This window comes from Sapajus apella, unplaced genomic scaffold (genome assembly GCF_009761245.1).
Source record: "Sapajus apella isolate SASKATOON/1434 unplaced genomic scaffold, GSC_monkey_1.0 scaffold87, whole genome shotgun sequence".
Lineage (NCBI taxonomy): Eukaryota > Metazoa > Chordata > Mammalia > Primates > Cebidae > Sapajus > Sapajus apella.
Genome location: NW_022437027.1, coordinates 2584060 through 2606524, shown reverse-complemented (window position 1 = coordinate 2606524; position 22465 = coordinate 2584060). Strand labels below are relative to the sequence as shown.

Sequence of the window (22465 nt, the reverse complement as noted above, 5' to 3'; positions counted from 1 at the left end):
TGTTACTTTGGCCATCATTGATTAGGTATAAAATGTTTTAGTGTCTTAGAAAGCAGGAATTCTTTTCCTGTGATGTAGGGTCTATGGATCTCTTGATTTCATGTGTTAGATGAAAATATGCAATGTTCCACCTAGGGAGATGGTCTATAAAATTTATCAGGTTTTCGATGTGTCTGACATCCTTCAGATTTATTTTTCAGATGACATCTGGTTCTGTTGCCTGGGCTGGAGTGCAGTGGCACTATCTCAGTTCACTTCAACCTCTATCTCCCAGCCTCAAGCAATCCTCTTGCCTCAGCCTCCTGAGTAGCTGGGATTACAGGCATGCATCATCACACCTGGCTAATTTTTTTATATTTTTGGTAGAGTGAGGTTTCACCATATTGCCCAGGCTGGTCTCAAACTCCTGAGCTCAAGCGATCTGCCTGCCTCAGCCTCCCAAAGTGCTGGGATTACAGGCGTGAGCCACCGTGCCCAGCCCATCCTTCATATTTAAGGACATGCTTCTCTAGAGACTGGCTGGTTCCTCCTGAATATTATGCCGAAATTGCAGCTCCTCTGGTGATCTGGAAAGTAGTACTTTGGTTTACAAAGCATTTAGTGGTGAAGCTACTTCAGTGAAGAAATAACAGAAAAATCATAACTTGGTTGATATGATTTTTGTTATAAAATATAAATATTTATACAAATATGAGTATCAGTAAGCTTACTTCTTACAAAATGTCTAAACTATCATTTATTGAAGCATGTTCTACAAAACTCTAGTTCAATGGGATTTAATGAAGTTACTTAGGGCAAAAAACCTTTCAGAGCCAAGTGATTTAGAGACGCTGTGTTCAATAAAGTTGAATGAGTTTTTTCTCAAGTGAAATTTCTCAGAACCATTCATACGGTTTTGTGCATCATTACTCTCTAAAGGTGACACAACCCATGGCATTTTTCTGTTTTATTTCCCATGCAGCTGCCCATAGGCAGCTTGAATCTATTATTTGTAGCTCAGACCTCTTTTTTGTTTTTTTTGAGCTCTAGACAAAATTTTTTTTTTTTTTAAAAAAGGTCTCAGGCATAAGGAGTGTCAAGTTGCAAATATTGGCTGCAGAGTTAAGCTACAGAGAAAATTGATTTAAAACATGGGAATTTATTCATAGTATACAAAAAGAGCAGCCCTGGTGAAGACTGTCTGGCAAAGGCAAGGGAGGGCCTTATAAAGGCAAAACTTCACGCAGAAGATTGATTTGTTGGTTTGAACAAGTCCTTGACTTGTAGATTCAGGTTGTCTGGTTCTGGAGGAGTTTCATGCTGCAGATATCTGAGCCCCAAATCAAAGTAATAGAGCCACGGTTTCACCATCAGGCTGTTTTTTGATGATCTGACCAGTTTCCTGAAGAGCAGTTGCCCTGGTCCTTCTTCTGGGCCATGCCTTCTAAGCTCAGGGCCCTGCAGTGGGCACATAAAATGCTTGTGTTTGGGCTCAGTAAAAATATCCTTATCAAGGCCCTTATAATTGTCTGTCTTGTAAGCATGTCTACTTGGATTTCTTGCAAGTGTTTCAGGCTCAGAGAAAATAACTGACCTACCAAATTTCACCTCCCCCCTCCCCAGCTCCTCTCCCACTAGTGTAATCAACTCAGTGAGTGGCATCACTTTCCACCCCTTCTCCCAAAGCAGAAACCTAGGAGTTGCCTGTTCCTTCCTTTTTCTCACTCCCATTCCGTGAAATCAATCTCTGCGTCCTAACAATTCTACCCCTTACGATCTAACCACTGTGCCCTTCCTTTAGGGTTCTCTCTCCGGTATCCTCCTGACTAGTATCCCTGTCTCCATTTTCTCTGCTGCAGGGAGCATAATCCCTCAAAAAAGAGGGCCCAGTCATGTTACTCTTTGATGAAAATCTGCTGACAATTCCTAATCATTAGTAATTAATGTGTAGTCCCTTCTTCAGGCTCACCAAGGCTTCTGCTTATTTCTCAGCTTCTTCTCTCACCCTTGTTTGTATTACATTCTGTGTGGCAGCCATCCTCAAAGATGTACTTTCCTTTCACGAGGCACACTTATGCTCTCCTCCAGCCTGGTCCACATGCTCGGGCACTTTCCTTCTCCTTCCCTTCACTGCCTGTCTCTCCTCATCCTCTGAGAAGCAGCTCCAACATGACTTCCTTCAGGAACACCTTCCTTGATCCACTGTGAGCCTAAGTTAGCTGTTCCAGAGAATGTGTTCTCAGGGAATGTGTTCTCAGAGAATGTCTTCAATCGTGTGACACTTAACCATGCTTCGCTGTAGTTGTTTGTCTTTCTATATTCCTTAGTCCTTGGAGGACAGAGAATGTAACTCTCCATTGCATTCCCAATGCCTAAAGGACTTTAATAAACGAGTTGAAAAAACAAGTGAGACAGGCATGGTGGCTCACATCTGTAATCCCAGCACCTTGGGAAGCCACAGCGGGTGGATCACTTGAGACCAGGAGTCTGAGGCCAGCCTGGCCAACATGGTGAAACCCCATCTCCACTAAAAGAAAAACATACAAAAATTAGCTGGGTGTGGTGGTATATACCTGTAATCCAAGCTATTTGGGAGGCTGAGGCAGAAGAATCACTTGAACTCGGGGGGCAGAGGTTGCAGTGAGCTGAGACTGGGCCACTGTAACCAGCCTGGGCAACAGAGCCAGACTCCGTCTCAAACCCCACACCTGCCAAAAAAAAAAAAAAAAAAAAAGATGAAAAAAATTCTTTAGCACTCTGTCTCATAAAAAATATAAGGAACAAGTTATAAATGTGTATAATATCTGAGTACGTGAGTTTTTGTTATTGTTTGTTTTAATTAGAATTTGAAAAACCCACCTAAGTACATGGTGACTCTTGGTTCACAGAGATACCATGATTATTGCATGTGTACAAAGTTGTCTGCTCTTGTCATAATTTAAGGGCTTTCCTTACACTATCTCCCTTAAGCTTTACAACAGCTCTATTAATTAGGTGTGACAATTTGTATAATGTTATAAATTAAAAGTTTTGAGGTTTAGAGATGTCGCAATAGCTTGTTCAAGGTTACAGAGTGGTGGAATTGGGATTTGAACCTAGGCACACTGATACCACGCTCCCTCTCCAACTACACTCTATTATCTATCATTCCATGTTATAGATGTGCCTTATTTGTTTTGGGAAAACCTGTAGTTCAGCATATCATTCTCTATCCGTGGCTTCCTGGTAGTTAAATGCTTCAGTTTGCACCAATCATGGCCTCAAAACCTTATTCTCTCTTTTTAAATTTTTAATTTTTTTTTCAATTTTAGAAACTTAAAATCTTTCTCTTTTTCTCTCACTTCTTACCTGGCTGTTCGAAAAAAAGGCACAGAATGGATCTCACATTTTTTGTTGGCATGATTAAACTTACTGGCCAGGTATCCTGGCTGCCCTGACACCTACACTATTATCTTTTTTTTTTTTTTTTTTGAGACGGAGTTTCGCTCTTGTTACCCAGGCTGGAGTGCAATGGCGTGATCTCGGCTCACCGCAACCTCCGCCTTCTGGGTTCAGGCACTTCTCCTGCCCCAGCCTCCTGAGTCGCTGGGATTACAGGCACGTGCCACCATGCCCAGCTAATTTTTTGTAGTTTTTGTAGAGACGGGGTTTCACCATGTTGACCAGGATGGTCTCGATCTCTTGACCTCGTGATCCACCCGCCTCGGCCTCCCAAAGTGCTGGGATTACAGGCTTGAGCCACCGCGCCTGGCCTTACACTATTATCTTAATCTCAGAAGTAATGTGGGAACATTTTTGTACACATGTTAATGACAATTATTTCAAAATAAGTTCAACTTCTGGGGATTTTACAACTAGTTTACTGCTCTTAGATATGTTGTAAAAGGTCCAAATATTTTTGCTTTCTTCTGTATTCTTTAAATGTAGATTTCAGTTTTAAGCTCATAAGAGAGCTTCAAAAGCATATTCTTTGGGAAATGAAGGTAATTTATTACCAGCACTGTGTAAAATACTTTACATTCATTTCATGCACAAAAAGATGGCTGAATTTAATTCTGTGAGTTCATGAAGGATAATTGTCTCCACCTGGAAATGTACTTCCTTCTGGAAGCAATTAGTATAGCTAAAATTGCCAAGGTGGGGATCTGATTCATTCTGATTATTTTGTTGCTGGAGTGTCTACTATACAATTTTGGTTATTTGGAAACCCCTGTAAAAGAATCATCATGGAAAGATGAATGTTTAGTTCATGTAATTTTAAATTATTAGTTTAAGCACATAAAATTCTGTTATTCTTCATGGAAATATTAGTAAAATATGGATTGCCATATTTTCTTAACATCATTTATAGTTACTGACATTTTCGTAGTGACTAGAGTCACATTTACAAGGATAAATGCCATTACAGCCAGCATAGGACTGCTTTGGGGCAAAGCTGAGTTTGCCCTGACACCAAATGGCTGCCATTTGAAATGTCTTTTAAATATTTGAAATTGCTCTTTATGATTTTTGTGTTTTCTTTCTTGCTGCTGGTTCTCACATCTTGCAGGTTTTCACATGCCTGGCTGTGGCTTCTGTTTATTTTCTAACCTGAGGCTTTTTCTTGCCACTTGCTTGTTGAGGAAACCAAGTCATCAGTCCTATAGAATTTTCCACTGTCTGGATTTTGCAGATTATATCCCCATGTGTCATTTGACATCTTTGTCTAGCTTCCTTGTTACCTATAAACTGATAGTTTAGTCTTAGAAATCTGATCAGAATCAGATTGTTTGCAAGAATGCTTTATGGGTGGCACTGCAGGGGATTCTGTAAGCTCCCCCGTTGTACCACGTTAAAGGCACATAGGGCTGGTTCTTATTCTTTTTCATGATGTTCAAAATTAATTAGCATTTCAGAAGTCACCAGCCTGGTCCGGCAACTGCAAGTTTCCCATCAGCTTTTTGCTTAATGATTTTAGAAGCTATTGGTTATCATTGCCTGGACCTATTTTTTTTACTAGACATTCAAGGCAATTACATTCTAATAATTTATGCATATATTAGCTGGGATTCTCATACAAAAAAAGAACCTTTCCAAATCAGATATATGATTATCCTAAAGAGGAGGAACTTTTATAGGAAAGGTAAAATTCAGTGTTTGGTCCTGTTTCTTAATTTACCTGTTTTCAAAATAAAGAGTTAGTGTCCTAACCTTCCAGGATCCTCCAAAGATCACTTTTTCTTTAAGCATCACTATAAAGTCATGGATTTAAAAAAATAATTGACATGTTTTTATTCATTGTAATTATTACCATTTTCATACTCAGATTGTACCCTTTTTTCTCTGGAAGGAGCTCTGACGTGGGTTTTCTAGTCCATGTGGGAAATTACTTGCTGTCTCCCAGCCATTGACACTGGCAGTCTGGAATGCAACGTTAAGGTTACATCTGGGCTCAGTAAGAAAGAACACTGGACTCACGTAGCCACTTCTGTCATTGGTGAATGTGGGTGGGGTGCAGTGGTGACAGTGGGAGCGGAGGCATACACACCTTGTCTTTTTAAAATGTATTTTTAATGATGGATACATCATAGTTGTACATATCATACCTTGTATTTTCCATCTTCCTGCTATGGGCAGCCAAATCGCCAGAAATGAGAATACAATAAGAAAAAACTCAATGGGCTGGAAGCGCTCTTCTAAGAGTTAAAAGCATTATTATTTTTCTATTATTTTTGAGACAGAGTCTTGCTCTGTCACCCAGGCTGGAGTGCAGTGGCATGATCTCACCTCACTGCACCCTCTGCCTCCTAGGTTCAAGCACTTCTCATGTCTCAGCCTCCCGAGTAGCTGGGACCACAGGTGCCCACCACCATGCCTGGCTAATTTTTGTATTTTTAGTAGAGATGGGATTTCACCATGTTGGCCAGGCTGGTCTTGAACTCGTGGCCTCAGGTAGTCTACCCACCTTGGCCTCCTAAAGTACTGGGATTACAGGTGTGAACCACTGCACCTGGCCAGAAGCATTTTTAAAGTGCTTTAAGTTTGTTGATTCGTTTGCTTTTTGATTCCTAAAAGGGTACAGATGGATATGATACTAACTGGCTGAATTCTGGCTAGGTCATTTTTTTCTTTTTGTACTGTAATTAGGAATTCCAATAACACAGAATGGCCATTCTGGTATTTTCTTCCTTGTACTTATATTAACTGACAAGAATAAACTTCTATACTGTTCAGTTTGAGAAGTTTTTTGAGGAAGGTGAGGCAGTCGTTTATTGAGAACTCATTAATGATGAAGACAATAACAAATGAAGCAAAAGTATAACTAGGATTTTATAGACATTTCATAAAACTAACATGTTTTATGTGCATGTTTATACAAATGCATAAACACACACACATAGAATTGTACATATGTGGTAAAAAGAGAGAAGCTGGAGTCAAAGGGCTTGGAATAGAGTCCCAGTTCTGCACTCTATTTTCTTTGTGATCCTTAACAAGGCACTGTTTCCTAATCTGTAAAATGGAAGATGATACTTGCTCTGCATAGCTCAAGGGCTTGTTATGAAAATGAAATGTGATAAATATAAATACAAAGTATTATTCAAAATTTTTGTTATGTGCTAAATACTAGGGATGCCAAATATTTATTTATGACTTTAGAATGACCAAAATTAATGGGTTTGAATGGAAGAGACTAGAAAGGCTTTGTTGATGAGGTGAGTCTTTTTTTTTTGAGACAGAGGCTCGCTCTGTCACCCAGGCTAGAGTGCAGTGGTGCAATCTTGGCTCACTGCAACCTCCACCTCCCGAGTTCAAACAATTCTCCTGCCTCAGCCTCCCGAGTAGCTGGGACTACAGGCACAAGCCACCATGCCCAGCTAATTTTCGTATTTTTAGTAGAGATGGGGTTTCACCATGTTTGCTAGGATGGTCTCGATCTCTTGACCTTGTGATCTGCCTGCCTCGGCCTCCCAAAGTGCTGGGATTACAGGCGTGAGCACCCAGCCAGTGAGTCTTTTTTTTTTTTTTTTTTTTTTTTTTTGAGACAGAGTCATGCTCTGTGGCCCAGGCTAGAGTGCAGTGGCACAGTCTCGGCTCACTGCAAGCTCCACCTCCCGGGTTCAAGCAATTCTCCTGCCTCAGCCTCCCGAGTAGCTGGGACTCATGGAATTTGAGGTAGACAAAGAGGTGATTAGTGGAAAAAAGCAGGAAAGGGAATCTCAAGTGCCTTGTTTCAGAACTGGGCCAGGGTAAAATCTACCGATTACTTGATGATAGTAAAGCTCATGAGTGCCTGTGTGCTAGCCAGGCAGTTACTGCAGGTGCAGTTGGTGGTGGACATTAAACTCCATGATTAGGAGCTTTAATTGATCTCAGAGGTCATTAAGCCTCCTTGCTCAGCTCTGAGAAGGAGTGTTATCTGAGGTCAGCAGCAGCAGTCTCAGTGCTGGCTTTGGCCTATTTTGAAGCTAAAGAACAGCAGAAGATTAAGGAGATTAAAGAAAATATAACCTTCAATCCTCTGTGTTTTGCCACTACCTAAAATGACCCTTTAAAGTATTTAGTATCTGAATTCAGGTCACATCATCAGCACAACTAGGCAGAGGAGAATAGTGATTTCTTTCCTGCCTATGTTCATTATTGAAGAGTGATATATATTAATAAGCATCACTAAAACCATCAGCAGCATGGCATAGTGGAAAAAGCACTAGGCTAGCATCGTGTGACACTGTTTGAGTTCTAGCTCTAAGGTTGGTTAGAACTTCAAGGAAAAAACAAATAGGGAGTTAAATTGCAGGTGACATGGTCACAGGGATTTTTTGTGGTTGTATTCTAGATGTTTACTGGATGCCTATGTTGTAAAAGGCAGCATGCTAGGTGTTACTGGGACTATAAACATGAGTAGGATACATGCCTTGTCATCAGAAGTTTATCAAGGGAAAAAGATGCATATACATAATTGTGGTGCTGGCAATGGTGATGATCATCAGAACAGACACAAATCCAGGGAAGACGTAGTAGAAAGATATGGGGAAAAAGAAAATGTGTATTGGATCCAGAAGAACAAAGCATTGTCTATACCCGAGACAATAGTTGTTTGCTTCATTAGACAGTTTGATTTTCTGTTACCAGACTATAAGCAGTAATTAAGGTTTGATAATCTTTAGATGTATAAACTCAGAAGAATTTATCACAAACATTTAATTTGGTTTATAACTATAGAATTTTTTTAAAAGAGGGATCTCAGTGAATATCTATTTCAACTAGTTTATTTCATGAATTAGGAAACTTAGGTCAAAGAGAAAGTGATGTGCTGTAAAAGGAAGAACCAAGACAAAACTCAGTTTTCCTGATTCGTAATCCAGTGATCATCTAGCATGCTGAGTTTGGAAAGATTTTTATGAGGCAAAGGAAAGATTTTTATAAGAAGCAAAATCTTTCAGTTTTTTTGTTACCTCAAGAAAGTGGTAGTATTTCAGTGCTATTGAAAGGCCAACTCAGGCTGGGCACCATGGCTCATGCCTGTAATCCCAGAACTTTGGGAGGCCAAGGTGGGGTGGATCACACGAGGTCAGAAGCTCAAGACCAGCCTGACCAACATGGTGAAACCCTGTCTCTACTAAAAATACAAAAAGTTAGCCAGGCATGGTGGCGGGAGCCTGTAGTCTCAGCTACTCAGGAGGCTGAGGCAGGAGAATCACTTGAACCCAGGAAGCAGAGGTTGCAGTGAGCCGAGATTATGCCATTGCACTCCAGCCTGGGGAAAAAAAAAAAAAAAAGGCCAACTCAAACCTTTCTGGAATTTTGTTGTTGTTAACTTGTAAAGTTCATAAAAATAAAAGTTAAACATATTACTCCTTCTTAAAAAGACATTTAAAGTGGATGAATTTTCTCCAATATTTGCAAGTTTCTAATTTTAGTCATTCACTTTTAAAATTTAGGCCATTTATGTTTTAATTTTGCTTAAAATTTTGATAGTTTAAGTGAAGCATATGGAACATGAAAAATAATGTGATTATACATGTATAATTGGATAAAAACCATAGGAAAGAAATAAAATTTTTGGAATCAGTTATCCACAAGACCATTCAAGATAAATCTTAACTGATTTGGCAGGTAATACTGCAATGGTATTGAGAGTTGACAAGACTGATTTTGCATTTAATTCTGTCAAGAGATTTGAAAAAACAGGTTTAAAATAACCAAGGAAGTAACACAGACTAGCTAAAAGTAATTGCTTGTAACTAAGATTAAGGTGTAATGCTTCATTAGTACATTAGGCCAGTGTTTCTCAAAGTGTGGTATGAAGCAGCCTCCTGACATCATAATCACTCCTGATTCTGTAAAAATGCAGATTCCTGAGCCTTTGATTGACAAAATCAGAGTCTCTGGAGGGTGGCATACTTGATATACACTAGGGACATTTTCAAGGGGGCAAGAATATGTTTCTACTGAATCTTACTGTTATTGGTCATGTCTAGTGATGTTAAATAAAATTTATGGAAGACAGCTGATTTGGACTGAGCTCCTGCAATAGATCACAACAGACCAAACCAAAATGAAGTCGTGCATGCTAAAATTCCACATCACCGAACCAAAACTAACTTGTTTATCTGATTCTCTAAGGGATCAGGAGAGAGATGATAGCCAAATCCCCAAATAGGTCAGTTTTAACCGGTACAATAAGGAAATCCCATCTGGTTTAACCTTTATGAGGAAAGTAACCTGAAGTAAACTGATGTTAACCAATCCATTATTTGTATCATGCTGTTTCCTTGTTCTCACTCAAGCTATATCACAAAATTGACTATGCTGCCACACCCAGTATAGCATCTGTCTATTTTTAGGTAAGATGTTGCCCAATTCATTGATTCCAAATAAAAGTCAATTTGATCATTGAATTAAATTTGTTGCAATTTTATCTTTACAGATTTGAAATAGAAGGAAATGGGTATAGACAGCAGAGACTTCTTTATTAGTAGATAACAGATCTGAGAAACCAAACCTACATGGAGAACAGTCTCAGGCCCTCTGCCTGCTTCGCACAGGCTCTTGCTGATTTGTTTCCTGTGTCTTTCCCGGCAATGCTGGTGTTCTTAGCAGTCCTTTCCTCAGGCCCTCAGCTCTTCCCATGATACATCAGCTCTAGCTGATTTTAACAATGCCTGGCTTCAGAATCCACGACCCCAATAGTTTTCCTCTGACCTCTGTATCTACCTGCATTCTAGGTATCTGCCCTCTCACTCAAGCTTACCCCTGTATTTCCCATGGTATTTTACAATGGTCCTGTTGTTTCTAAAATGGGCAAAAAATAAGGTGCAAAAGAGACAAACATCTCATTAACATTTTGGAAAGAGATGTAGAGTTGTCCCTCAGTATCCATGGGGGATTGGTATCCCCCAAGATGCCTAAATCTGCAGATGCTCAAGTCCCTGATATAAAACGCTGTATTTACATATAACCTAGGCTCACCTTCCCATATACTCTAAATCATCTCTAAATTACTTGTAATACCTAATACAAAGCTTACATCACTTCATTTCTGTGAATTCAACATAGTATTTGGCATGTGGCAAATTCATGTTTTGCTTTTTGGAACTTTGCTTTGTGGAATTTTTTTCTCAAGTATTTTCAGTCCTGGGTTGGTTGAATCCACAGATATGGAGGGCCAACTGTAGGCGTCACTAGTTTGGCCCTTGATTCTGGCTCGAAAATTGGTGGTACCAAATTGACCACTTGTTCAATATAGCTAGTTAATTCAACTCACCGAGCAGATTTCACTGTTCACTATGGGATATTTGGAACACATGGGATGCTGGCAGCAATAACTTTAGAAATTTGAGGATCAGAGATACGGCAATGGTGTATATTAAGTCTGAAAAATATTCATTAAATAATGATATTAAAAACAGCTAAGTAGCATACATATCTAACATATAAATATGACACTTAGAAGGTATTCTTGGCCAAGCATGGTAGCTCACCTGGTGGCTCACTTTGGGAGGCTGAGGGGGGCAGATCACTTGAGGTCAGGAGTTCTAGACCAGCTGGCCAACATGGTGAAACCCTGTTTCTACTAAAATTACAAAAATTAGTCAGCTGTGGTGGTGTGCACCTGTAATCCTAGCTACTTGGGAGGCTGAGGTAGGAGAATAGCTTGAACACAGGAAGCTGAGGTTGTAGTGAGCCAAGATTGTGCCACTGTACTTCAACCTGAGTGACAGAGGGAGACACTGTTTCAAAAAAAAAAGCATTCTTAGATTTGAATCTTTTTAAATATTTTAAACAGATATTTCATTTTCAGAATTTGTGGGGTTTTTTTTGTGATAAAAGTAAATTAGAATGAAAAAGCTAGTAAGTAGTGTTTAGTATTCACAACCTAAGAAATGACATCTCCAGCTAATCAGGACGCCCAATCCTGAGAGCTGTTGGAGAAGTAATACAATTGGAGAAAAAAGTGGGCTTTGGGATGCTGTGGAATCTGGGCTCTGGCTAAATTTGCCTCCCTGAGAGATACCCCTACAATTGTTGCAGGGAAATAAGATCTCTTAAGAACCAGGAAGAGATTTAGCAGTGTCCTCTGTCAAAGCATGGCCCCACTCCAAATAAACCATCTTCTCTTTTAGAGCAGAAACTTTGCAAATCGAGGAAAGGAAACTGCAGCAGCACTGTGTGTGGGCAAGACCCCCAGTCCCACTTGTGCACATGTACAGAGGGATACACCTTAAGCCGAGACCGGAAGTACTGTGAAGGTAATGACTGGAAGTACTGTGAAGGTAATGGAAGAGTCGCTGCTTGAGTGGAGGAATGCCTAGCTGAGCCAGCAGCTTGTCTTCAGTGGGCCAGCCAGAGCCTCAGTTGGAAACCAACTTCAAGTCCATGCTGCCCCTCTCCGACACAACCCCTGAAGACTATTATTTATTTATTTTTTCTTGTTCGTAAAGCCTTTATAATACTTTCATATCTTCTTTATATCTTGTGTTTCTAGATCAAACACTCTGAGAAGATGCTTAGGGATTGATATAAGTCAAGGATTCTCTAAGTGGATTCTACCCACCTCTGTGTTTGTGTGCAAAATTTCAGTACATGTACATTTTTAGGAGAGTGGTTTCATAGTGATCATAGATTCTCAAAGAATATGTGACTCTTATCTTATCCCATGAAGATCTAGTAGGAAGCTTGGGAAACTGAACCAGGCTGGTCGTCTAGGGATCCTCCTGTTTTGAGATTCTGGACCAAGTGCAATGAACCCAGGAGAAATACTATGTCTTTTTTCCTGGAAGGTGTAGTAGTGCAGTGATGAAAGGGATCCAATGACTGCAGCACTCATCCAGTGGAATTAGTTGGGGTGAGACCTCAGGTAAATCTAGCATCTGCCTGATAATTATAACTCCCTCTGGACCAATGGATGGAAGCCATGGCATAGAGAGAGTGAGCTGGAAGGCTGGGGCTTCAGCCAGAATAAAACTGCTGGAGAAGGTTTCCACATTTAGGGGAAGGGCTCCAGTCAGTCTTGAAGGGTGAAGAGCACAACAAGAAATGTCCTAAGCTGGGGCCGGGCACAGTGTCTCACGCCTGTAATCCCAGAACTTTGGGAGGCTGAGGTGAGTGGATCACTTGAGGTCAGGAGTTCAAGACCAGTCTGACCAACATGGTGAAACCCTGTCTCTACTAAAAATATGAAAATTAGCTGGGCATGGTGGCATGCACCTGCTATCCCAGCTACTCAGGAAGCTGAGGCAGGAGAAACACTTGAACCTGGGAGGCAGAGGTTGCAGTGAGCCAAGATTGCACCACTGCACTCCAGCCTGGGTGACAGAGTGAGACTCCATCTCAAAACATAAAAAAGAAAAAGAAAAAAGAAATGTCATGAGCTTGAAAAGAGCTTTCAAGAGTCCCTAACTTAAATGGCATGCTATATCTTTTCAAGGGAAATACTACTACTTTTTTTTCCAAGGGTAATTCTAATATGAAAATCTGTATTTGAAACTATAAGCTGGGCCAGACATGGTGACTCACGCTTGTAATCCTAGCGCTTTCGGAGGCTGAGGCAAGATCACTTGAGTCCAGGAGTTTGAGATCAGCCCGAGCAACATAGCAAAACCCCATCTCTACAAAAAAACACAAAAATTAGCTGAGTGTTGTGGTGCAACAGCTGAGTAGTAGTCCCAGCTACTCAGGAGGCTGAAGTGGGAGGATCGTTCAAGCTCAGGAAGCAGAGGCTGCAGTGAGCCAAGATCGTGCCATAGCACTCCAGCCTGGGCACAGAGCCAGACTCTGTCTCAGGAATAACAAAATGCATAAAATGTGACAGATTAGAAATGGCTTTTATCATCATTTCATTGACTTCTTTTGCCCTTTGCTAGAGTATGGAAAACATCTTGCCGCAATCAATTACAGCATATACAAATATGAGATACCCTACATTGTGATGACTTGTTAGTGATAGCACAATTTATTTTCAAAAAGTAACCATTTGAATGTATTTTGCCGTTGTCATTGTGCAGATGTTAATGAATGTGCCTTTTGGAATCATGGCTGTACTCTTGGGTGTAAAAACACCCCTGGATCCTATTACTGCACATGCCCTGTAGGATTTGTTCTGCTTCCTGATGGGAAACGATGTCATCGTAAGTCATAGCAACCAGTATTTATTGCATTATTTTTCTTCATTTTTAATATGTTTCTAAGGTGGCTATGATCTGGGTTGGTGATCTTTAATCAGAATTACCTTGGAGTTTTATTTTGTTTGGCTTTTTAAAACATGGACGACTGCCAGCCTGGGCACCATGGTGAGACCCCATCTCTGCTAAAAATATTTTTAAAAATTAGCCAGCCATGTTGGTCCATACTTGTGGTCCCAGCTACTCAGGAAGCTGAGGCAGAAGGATTGCTTGAACCTGGGAAGTGGAGGCAGTGAGCTGAGATAAAGCCATTGCACTTCAGCCTGGGTGATGGAGTGAGAGTCTGTCTCAAAAAACAAAACAAAAAAAACCCATGGATGACTGGACTCTACCCCAGACCTATCAATCAAAATCTCTAGGGTTGGGAAACAAATCATCTGTCATCTATCTATTATTGATATTTTCCTGTTTCTTTGTCTGTATTACCTTATATTTCATTGTCTATCTCTTTTAATTTTTAAAAATAACTATTGGGTACTATATTTCATTGTATATCGCTAAAGGATAGGCATGTACAAAACATAATCACGGTACTAAAATACTTAACTGTAATTTCTTACTATCATTTAATGTCTAGTGAATTTTCAGGTATAACCACAATACCATGATCATACATTAAAAAATTAAGGCTAGGCATGCTGGTTCACACCTGTAATCCCAAAACTTTGGGAGGTCAAGGCAGGAGGATCACCTGGCAATATTAGCAATACTGTATTAGCAACTGATTGCAATAATTTTTTACTAACCTGATTTAACACTAATCTTGAGCTTGTTCTTTATTAATTAGAACTTGTTTCCTGTCCAAGCAATGTGTCCGAATGCAGCCATGACTGTGTTCTGACATCAGAAGGTCCTTTATGTTTCTGTCCCGAAGGCTCAGTGCTTGAGAGAGATGGGAAAACGTGTAGCGGTGAGTTTATTTGCTTTATTTACCTTTATTTGAAAACATACATTTGCTCAGGGACATCTAAAAACTGATCTTATTGTCAAAGGAGAATCGTTTTTCCAATATTGAACACTGAAAGATATTGATACAACACATTAATATAGATCTAAATTGAGTTTTTTGTTTTTGTTTTTGTTTAGACAGCATAGCGTAGTGATTATGAGCAAGGGCTTTGAGGCCTGGCAGCCCCGAGGTAGCATTACTAGTTACTAGTTACTAGCAGTTTTGGTTTTGGTCTAGTTACTTGTCCTCTCTTGGTCTCTGTTCCTTCAACTCTGTAGATATTGATACTCGCCTCCTCGATTAAATGAGGCTTCAGATGCAGAGTGCTTAGTCTGTTCCTCGCACCTAATAAACACCTCTCTACTTTTATCTTCGTAGAGACTTACGTATATAGATAACTGGATGTAACTCAGAATTAGCAGAAGAATTGTGTGTGGCTTTTTGATTTTTAATAAAGAGAGCAAATAAAGTCGAGCAGCTAAAAATGTGAGAGAGAAAATATTACTCACTAGAAAGAGTTAGACCAGCTGCCAAACTCATCCAATGAATTATTTGTTCTAGCCAGCTGCCAGTGCACTTGTTCTTGGACTCACTGGTAGAATAAAAGGACAGGGTCATTGGAATGTGCAGATATCCACGACGTTGGGTTACAGGGAAGGAGGGTACTGCGACATTTCGATTTTAATTTCAGAAAAATAACCTTGATTGCAGCCATACGAATGATTGTGAAAATATTTTAAAAAATTAACATATGGGCCAGGCGCTGTTACTCACACCTGTAATCCTAGCACTTTGGGAGGCTGAGGCGAGTGAATCACCTGAGGTCAGGAGTTTGAGACCAGCCTGGCCAACATGGCAAAACCCTGTCTCTACTAAAAATACAAAAATTAGCCTGGCATAGTGGCGGACACCTGTAATTCCAGCTACTCAGGGAAGCTGAGGCAGAAGAATTGCTTGAACCCAGGAGGCAGAGGTTGCAGTGAGCCGAGATTGCATCATTGCATTCCAGCCTGGGTGAAAGAGCAAAACTCCATCTCAAAAGAAAAAAAAATCCATGTATGGTTGAATCACCCCATCCTTTGATGAAAATTGATTATATTTTGGATGACATAGCACCATTACCAAGCAATTGTTTTTGTAGGTTGTTTCTCACCTGACAATGGTGGATGTAGCCAGCTCTGCATTCCTCTAAGCCCAGTATCCTGGGAATGTGATTGCTTTCCTGGGTATGACCTACAGCTGGACAAAAAAAGCTGTGCAGCTTCAGGTTAGTGCTGTGGTTGTCTGGAACTGTGTCCTTGAAAAAAAATTCATGAAAACCTTTCATTTAGAAAGATGGCAAGTAAATTGCTTTTGGTTTCTGGCTAGAAAAAAGGCAAATACATTGTAAATATCAGTAATATGAGTAATAACAATATAACTAGTAATCATGCATTTAAAGAATATTTCTATTCTTAATTAGCATCCCAGAAAGGTTTGCCATATCAGATAGGAAAATCATGATAAGAATAGTCTTAAAACGCTTTATAGTTAAGAGATATTTAATAAGTATTTGTTGATTGATTTTTTATCTCTCCAGTGAATATAATCACACTTTGACAAACTCTGTCTTTTTTATATCAAAATTTAATATAAATTTGTATGCTTCAGCTCCTTTTTTTGTCTTCTGATATTACATCTCTTGCACCCTTCAACAGCCATGGAAATTCTAGATTTATACCAAATTGATTTAATATCTCCTGAAGGCTTATTATGTTTTTGATATATAATGCTCATAATGCTATAACATAATGATGATTCTGTATACCTTGCCCTAGTGAGACCCCAATACTGTTAACTTCTCAGGGCCTTCATTAATATAGCATAATCTAAATTCTTAAAATTATCAAGGGTCTTGCTATTAACCCAAATCATCATGCCTACCATTAAGAAGTGTCCAGGCCAGGGAAAGTTATTTATTCAGACATGAACGTATATAATCTACTACTATTAGTCTTTCAGTATGTATGAAACAAAAAGATATATGACCCTAAGACTTACATTACTTAGCTATGGTGTTGGTTATTTAATGCTGGCTCTTTCTATAAGTAATTCACTCTTTTTTTTTTTTTAAAGAAAAAAAGGTTTAATAGGCTTACATGGCTGGGGAGTCCTCACAATTATGGCAGAAGGTGAAAGGCACATCTTACATGGTTGCAGGCAAGGGAGAGAATGAGAACCATGCAAAAGGGGTTTCCCCTATAAAACCATCAGATCTCATGAGACTTATTCACTACCCCGAGAACAGTATAGGGAGTACTTCCCCCATGATTGAATTATCTCTTACCAGATCCCTCCCATAACACGTGGGATTTATAAGCAAACACCTGGAGAGGGAAGAAGCTAGAGATGAAATTCTGGCAATATGTCACCTGGAAGAGGACATCTTCTTGCCTGTCTTCACCTATACCATACTAGAGGGAAATTAAGAAAACAAGAACTGTAGAAATTGAGGCAAAAGTTACAATGAAAGGGAAGAGTCAGAGATGCCTCTTAGTTTCTAAGGCACATTTTAAATGCAGCCATATTTGAACTTTGGTTAACAGGACCACAACCATTTTTGCTGTTTGCCAATTCTCAAGATATTCGACAAATGCATTTTGATGGAACAGACTATGGAACTCTGCTCATCCAGCAGATGGGAATGGTTTATGCCCTAGATCATGACCCTGTGGAAAATAAGGTATGGTTTTGTTGCTTGAACAGATGTGGACATGTTGCTGCTCATAATGATTTCATTCTTTTTTATGAGCAGTATTCCATTGTATATATATATATATATGACACATTTTAAAAATCCACTCATCCATTGATGGACACTTAGACTGATTCCATGACTTTGCTATTATGAATAGTGCTCTGATAAACATACAAGTGCAGGTGTCTTTTTGATATAATACTTTCTTTTCCATTGGGTAGATACCCAGTAGTGGGATTGCTGGATTAAAAAGTGGTTCTGTTTTTAGCTCTTGAGAAATCTCCATGTTTTTCCCATAGAGGTTTACAACTTTACATTCCCACCTACAATGTATAAGAGTTGTTTTTTTCTCTGCATCCTTGCCAACATCTGTTGTTTTTTGACTTTTTAATAATAGCCATTCTGATGGGTGTAAGATGCTATCTCATTGTGGTTTTCATTTTCATTTCTCTGATGACTAGTGATATTAAGCATTTTTTTAAAATATTTATTGGCCACTTGTATGTCTTCTTTTGAAAAATGTCTGGTTGTGTCCTTTGCCCACTTTTTAATGTGGTTGTTTTATTCTTTGTGAGTTGTTTGAGTTCCTTATAGATTCTGGATGCTAGCCCTTTCTGAACTGCCTTGTTTGCAAATATTTTCTCTTATACTGTATGTTATCTGTTTACTCTGTTGATTATTTCTCTTGCTGTGCAGAAAGTTTTTAGTTTAATTGATTCACATTTGTCTATTTTTGTTTTTGTTGCATTTCCTTTTGAGGACTTAGTCATGAATTCTTTGCCTAGGCAAATGTCCAGAAGAGTTTCTCTTAGGTTTTCTTCTAGGATTTTTACAGTTTCATGTCTTACACTAAGTGTTTAATCCATCTTGAGTTAATTTTTTTATATGGTGACAGATAGGAGTCTAATTTCTTTCTACTGTTTATGGTGCTCCAATTTCCCCAGCACAATTTACTGAATAAGATATGCTTTCCCCAGCGTATTTTTTTGTGTGTGTGTGAACTTTGTCAAAGATCAGTTGGTTGTAGGTATATGGCTTTACATCTGGGTTCTCTATTCCATTCCATTGGTCTATGTGTCTGTTTCTATACTAGTACCATGCTGTTTGGGTTTCTATGGCCTTATGGTATAAAAGTCAGGTAGTATGGTGCCTCCAGTTTTATTCTTTTTGCTTAGGATTTTTTGTGCTCTTCAGGCTTATTTTTGGTTCCATATGAATTTTAGGGTTGTTTTTTCTAATTATGTGAAGAATGCTGTTGGTAATTTGATAAGAATTGCATTGCATCTGTATATTGCTTTGGGTCATTTTTAAACAGTCTTATGGAAATTCTTGTTCCTGTGTGATAGGCTGCATACTAGACTGAAAAAGAACTGAACTGGTAAGATATTCTATTGAACAAGATGGATGAATTAAAATGAAATTACAGTCATGTATCACTAATGACAGGTGTGTCAGTCAATTTCGTCATTGTGCAAACATCACAGAGTGCAATTACACAAACCTAGATGGTGTAAGCTATACTCACCTAGGCTATACGGGGTAGGTTATTGCTCCTAGGCTACAAACCTGTGTGGATATTACTACGCTGAATACTGTAGCAATGAAGTCACACAATAGTAAATATCTGTGTACCTAAACATATAAAATGTACAGTAAAAAAATATGGTATAAGTGATATTTTTAAATGATACACCTTTATAGGAGACTTACCATGAATGCAGCTTGCAGAACTGGAAGTTGCTCTGGATGAGTCAGTAAGTGAGTGGTGAATTAATGTGAAGGCTTAGGACATTACTGTACATTGCTATAGATAAACACTGAACATTTAGGCTACACTAAACTTATAAAAAAAATAAAGTAATTGCACCATGACATTGTGAATGCTACAACATCACTAGGTGACAGAAATTTTTTAGTTCTATTATCATCTTACAGAATCACCATAGTATATGCAGTTCAGTGTCAACCGAAATGTCATTACCTGGCATCTGATTGTATAGAAGATTAGAGACTAAAGAAACTTTAGCAAATACCTATTCTAACTTCCTCATTTTTACAGTTGAGAAAATTGAGGTTAAAGAATTTATCCAAAGCAATCAGGCAAATAAGTGACAAAACTGGGAACCAGTTTTGACCTGCAGCGACTGTCTCTTGACTTGCAGTGAAGTGGGATGCTATGGACTGAAGCCAGCTTGTAGCCCTCATTAATTGCAAATCATTGCTCCCTTTCAGAAGCCACTATAGTTCACACTTGATGTCTATGTCATTGACCAATGATCAAGGGTTAATAAATTACCAATAGCAATAGCAATATGTGCCAGATACATGGCTAAGGAGATAGCTATATCTCTGTCTGTCTGATGAACCTGGTATTATTATCCTCATTTTACCAGTGAGGAAACTACGATTCTGAGACATTGAGTAACTTGCTTAAGGTTACACATATCTGGGAAGCAGCCTAGTTGGAGTTTATTTGCAGGTCTGCCTATCTCTAAAGTCAAGCTCTTAACAGGTACGCTGTACAACCTAAAGACTAGCATCATTTGTATACATTCCACGTTAGTTCAAAAAAAATCAGAAATGTCTGTGTCCTCTTTTGTAGATATACTTTGCCCATACAGCCCTGAAGTGGATAGAGAGAGCTAACATGGATGGTTCCCAGCGAGAAAGGCTCATTGAGGAAACAGTAGATGTCCCAGAAGGTCTTGCTGTGGACTGGATTGGCCGTAGATTCTATTGGACAGACAGAGGGTATGTTTTCTGCTTCAGTTTTTAGCTATGTGGGATGGGAGTGATGGGATAGGTAATACTATTGGCTTCATCCTCCACTTTGAACAGAGAAAAATGTTGCTGGGCACTTGGCTGGGACTGGAGAAAAGAGGCCACCATTGCTGTCCACATTGCTTCCACTTCCTCCTTTCATCAAGATTGCATCTGTGTGCATGAGGATTTTGAAGTCTAAGAAAAGTAGCCTGAGTCAGGAACAGAAAACCAAACGCTGCATGTTCTCACTCATAAGTGGGAGTTGAACAATGAGAACACATGGACGTAGGGAGGGGATCTTCACACACCAGGGCCTGTCGGGGGTTGGGGGCAAGGGGAGGGATAGCATTAAGAGAAGTACCTAATGTAGATGACGGGTTGATGGGTGCAGCAAACCACCATGGCACATTTATACCTACATAACAAACCTGCACATTCTGTACATGTATCCCAGAACTTTAATAATAATAATAATAATAAGAAGAAGAAGAAGAAGAAGTAGCCTGTGTTTTGGCCATTCAGGCTGTTGTTATCAGGGAAACCCAAAACCTGTCTGAATATAATCAATAAGCATTCTCTGAGCATCTGCTATGGATATAAGTCTTTCTCCTAAGTCACATGGGAGCTATATAGGAGCCTAAGATGTGCTCCATCTTTTTAGCCAGCTCTTCATTTAGCTGGGGAGATAAGGTATATTTCCCCAGCAAAAATATTAATATAAATTCTTGGTCTAAATAGCAGTTCAAGAAATGTCATAAGTCCTCACATAAATAATTGCCAAATGACTGGTGTACATTCTCAGAGGGAGCCACCATGGAATGAACTTTGGCATGCAAGTGACAAATCTTGGACTAGAATGTTGCCTAGGGAGTTGACATGCCTGTTAAACAAGCATGAAGGAGGGAGGAGAACTGCAGCTGGAGTTGTGAGGAAAGCGCGTGAGATAAGAGGAATGCTCTGTTTCCCTGCAGTGGGAAATAACAGAACCAGAGTGCAGTTGTGAAACCCCACTCTCAGAGCTGCAGGAAGGGCTACTGTACTTGGTGTGTATGTGGTCTGCGTGAACCTCAGAACTAAATGGCAGGAAGCAGGAAGGAAGTGGCTGTATCCCTTATGTGTGCTAATGAGAGCCCACTTCCTCACAGAACTGCGAGAGAAGCTGCTAACCACAGGTCTTTCACAGAATAATATTAGAGCTGCAGCGTGCACTAGAATATATTCTGAGTAACTGAAAGCCAGAAAGTGAAACGGTGGCCATCCTTAACATCTTGTGCCAATGCAGCCAAGTAAAGGGGGGAATTAGGGTTTCACCTCTGTGAAATCAGCAATTCTAATGCAGAAGAAGTCCCAGGGAATGGGTTTCTATGCTTGGGGGTAGGTGGTTTTTTTAATTTTTTTGAGACAGAGTCTCACACTGTGGTCCAGGCTGGAGTGCAGTGGCGTGATCTCAGCTCTCTGCAACCTCTGCCTCCCTGGTTCAAGCGATTCTCCTGCCTTAGCCTCCTGAGGAGCTGGGATTACAGGCACCCACTACCACGCCCAGCTAATTTTTTATATTTTTAGTAGAGACCGGATTTCACCTTGTTAACCAGGATGGTCTCGATCTCCTGACCTTGTGATCCACCTGACTCGGCCTCCCAAAGTGCTAGGATTATAGGTGTGAGCTACTGTGCCCACCCAGGGGTAGGTGTTTTATGTCCCAGAATATCTCTTTTAATCAGGATATGAATAATTCCACACAGGTAAAACCTATATGGGAAGCAGGTTTTAAAAAATCAACCAGATGTATGATGTGGTTATCAGTTAATCAATAATATGGCCCTTTTACATCCAAGGTGAGCATATTTTCTTTCATTCATTCATTTGTTCATCTAATTACACCTTCATTTCTTTGTTATTTGAGGGTTTATTTACTGAATAACTGCAATGCACCAGACACTGTGCTTTATATCCATGACACTATGAAATCCCCAAAGTTAAGTTTTGTTATCTCCAATTTAAAGATTAAGAAAATTGATAATTGGAGAGGTAAAATAACTTTCCCAAGGTCAGGCAGTCAACAAGTACCATGGGGATCTGTAACTGATAATTGAAGAGGTAAAATAACTTTCCCAAGGTCAGGCAGTCAACAAGTACCACGTGGATCTGTAATTGGAACCCAAGGATGGCCATTTGCAAAGCGTGTGCTCTTAATAGTCACAGAGACGTACCACCACCCCAAACCAGCGTGGATTTAACATGTGATTGACTCAGAGTCATGTGACAAAGTAAAATCAACTTCAGTTGTAATAATTATAAAAATTATAATAATGACCTCCTCTGTGTTGAACCTAGTTAAAAGAATATTTTAAATGGCAGCTGTGTATAATAACA

At 39.6% G+C, this 22465-nt stretch overlaps 1 protein-coding gene across 4 annotated transcripts in view; it reads left to right on the top strand.

Annotated features, from left to right (window-relative positions):
* Positions 1–22465, top strand: part of EGF (epidermal growth factor) — a 90856-nt gene that overhangs the window by 24645 nt on the left and 43746 nt on the right. For 3 of the 4 annotated variants that reach the window (XM_032254756.1, XM_032254755.1, XM_032254753.1), the window contains exons 6-11: positions 11586–11735; positions 13467–13589; positions 14431–14553; positions 15734–15859; positions 17178–17314; positions 19932–20080. In XM_032254756.1, the coding sequence (XP_032110647.1) occupies positions 11586–11735; positions 13467–13589; positions 14431–14553; positions 15734–15859; positions 17178–17314; positions 19932–20080 (808 nt within the window). The remainder of the gene's footprint in view (positions 1–11585; positions 11736–13466; positions 13590–14430; positions 14554–15733; positions 15860–17177; positions 17315–19931; positions 20081–22465) is intronic. The other variant, XM_032254754.1, reaches the window with a different exon arrangement.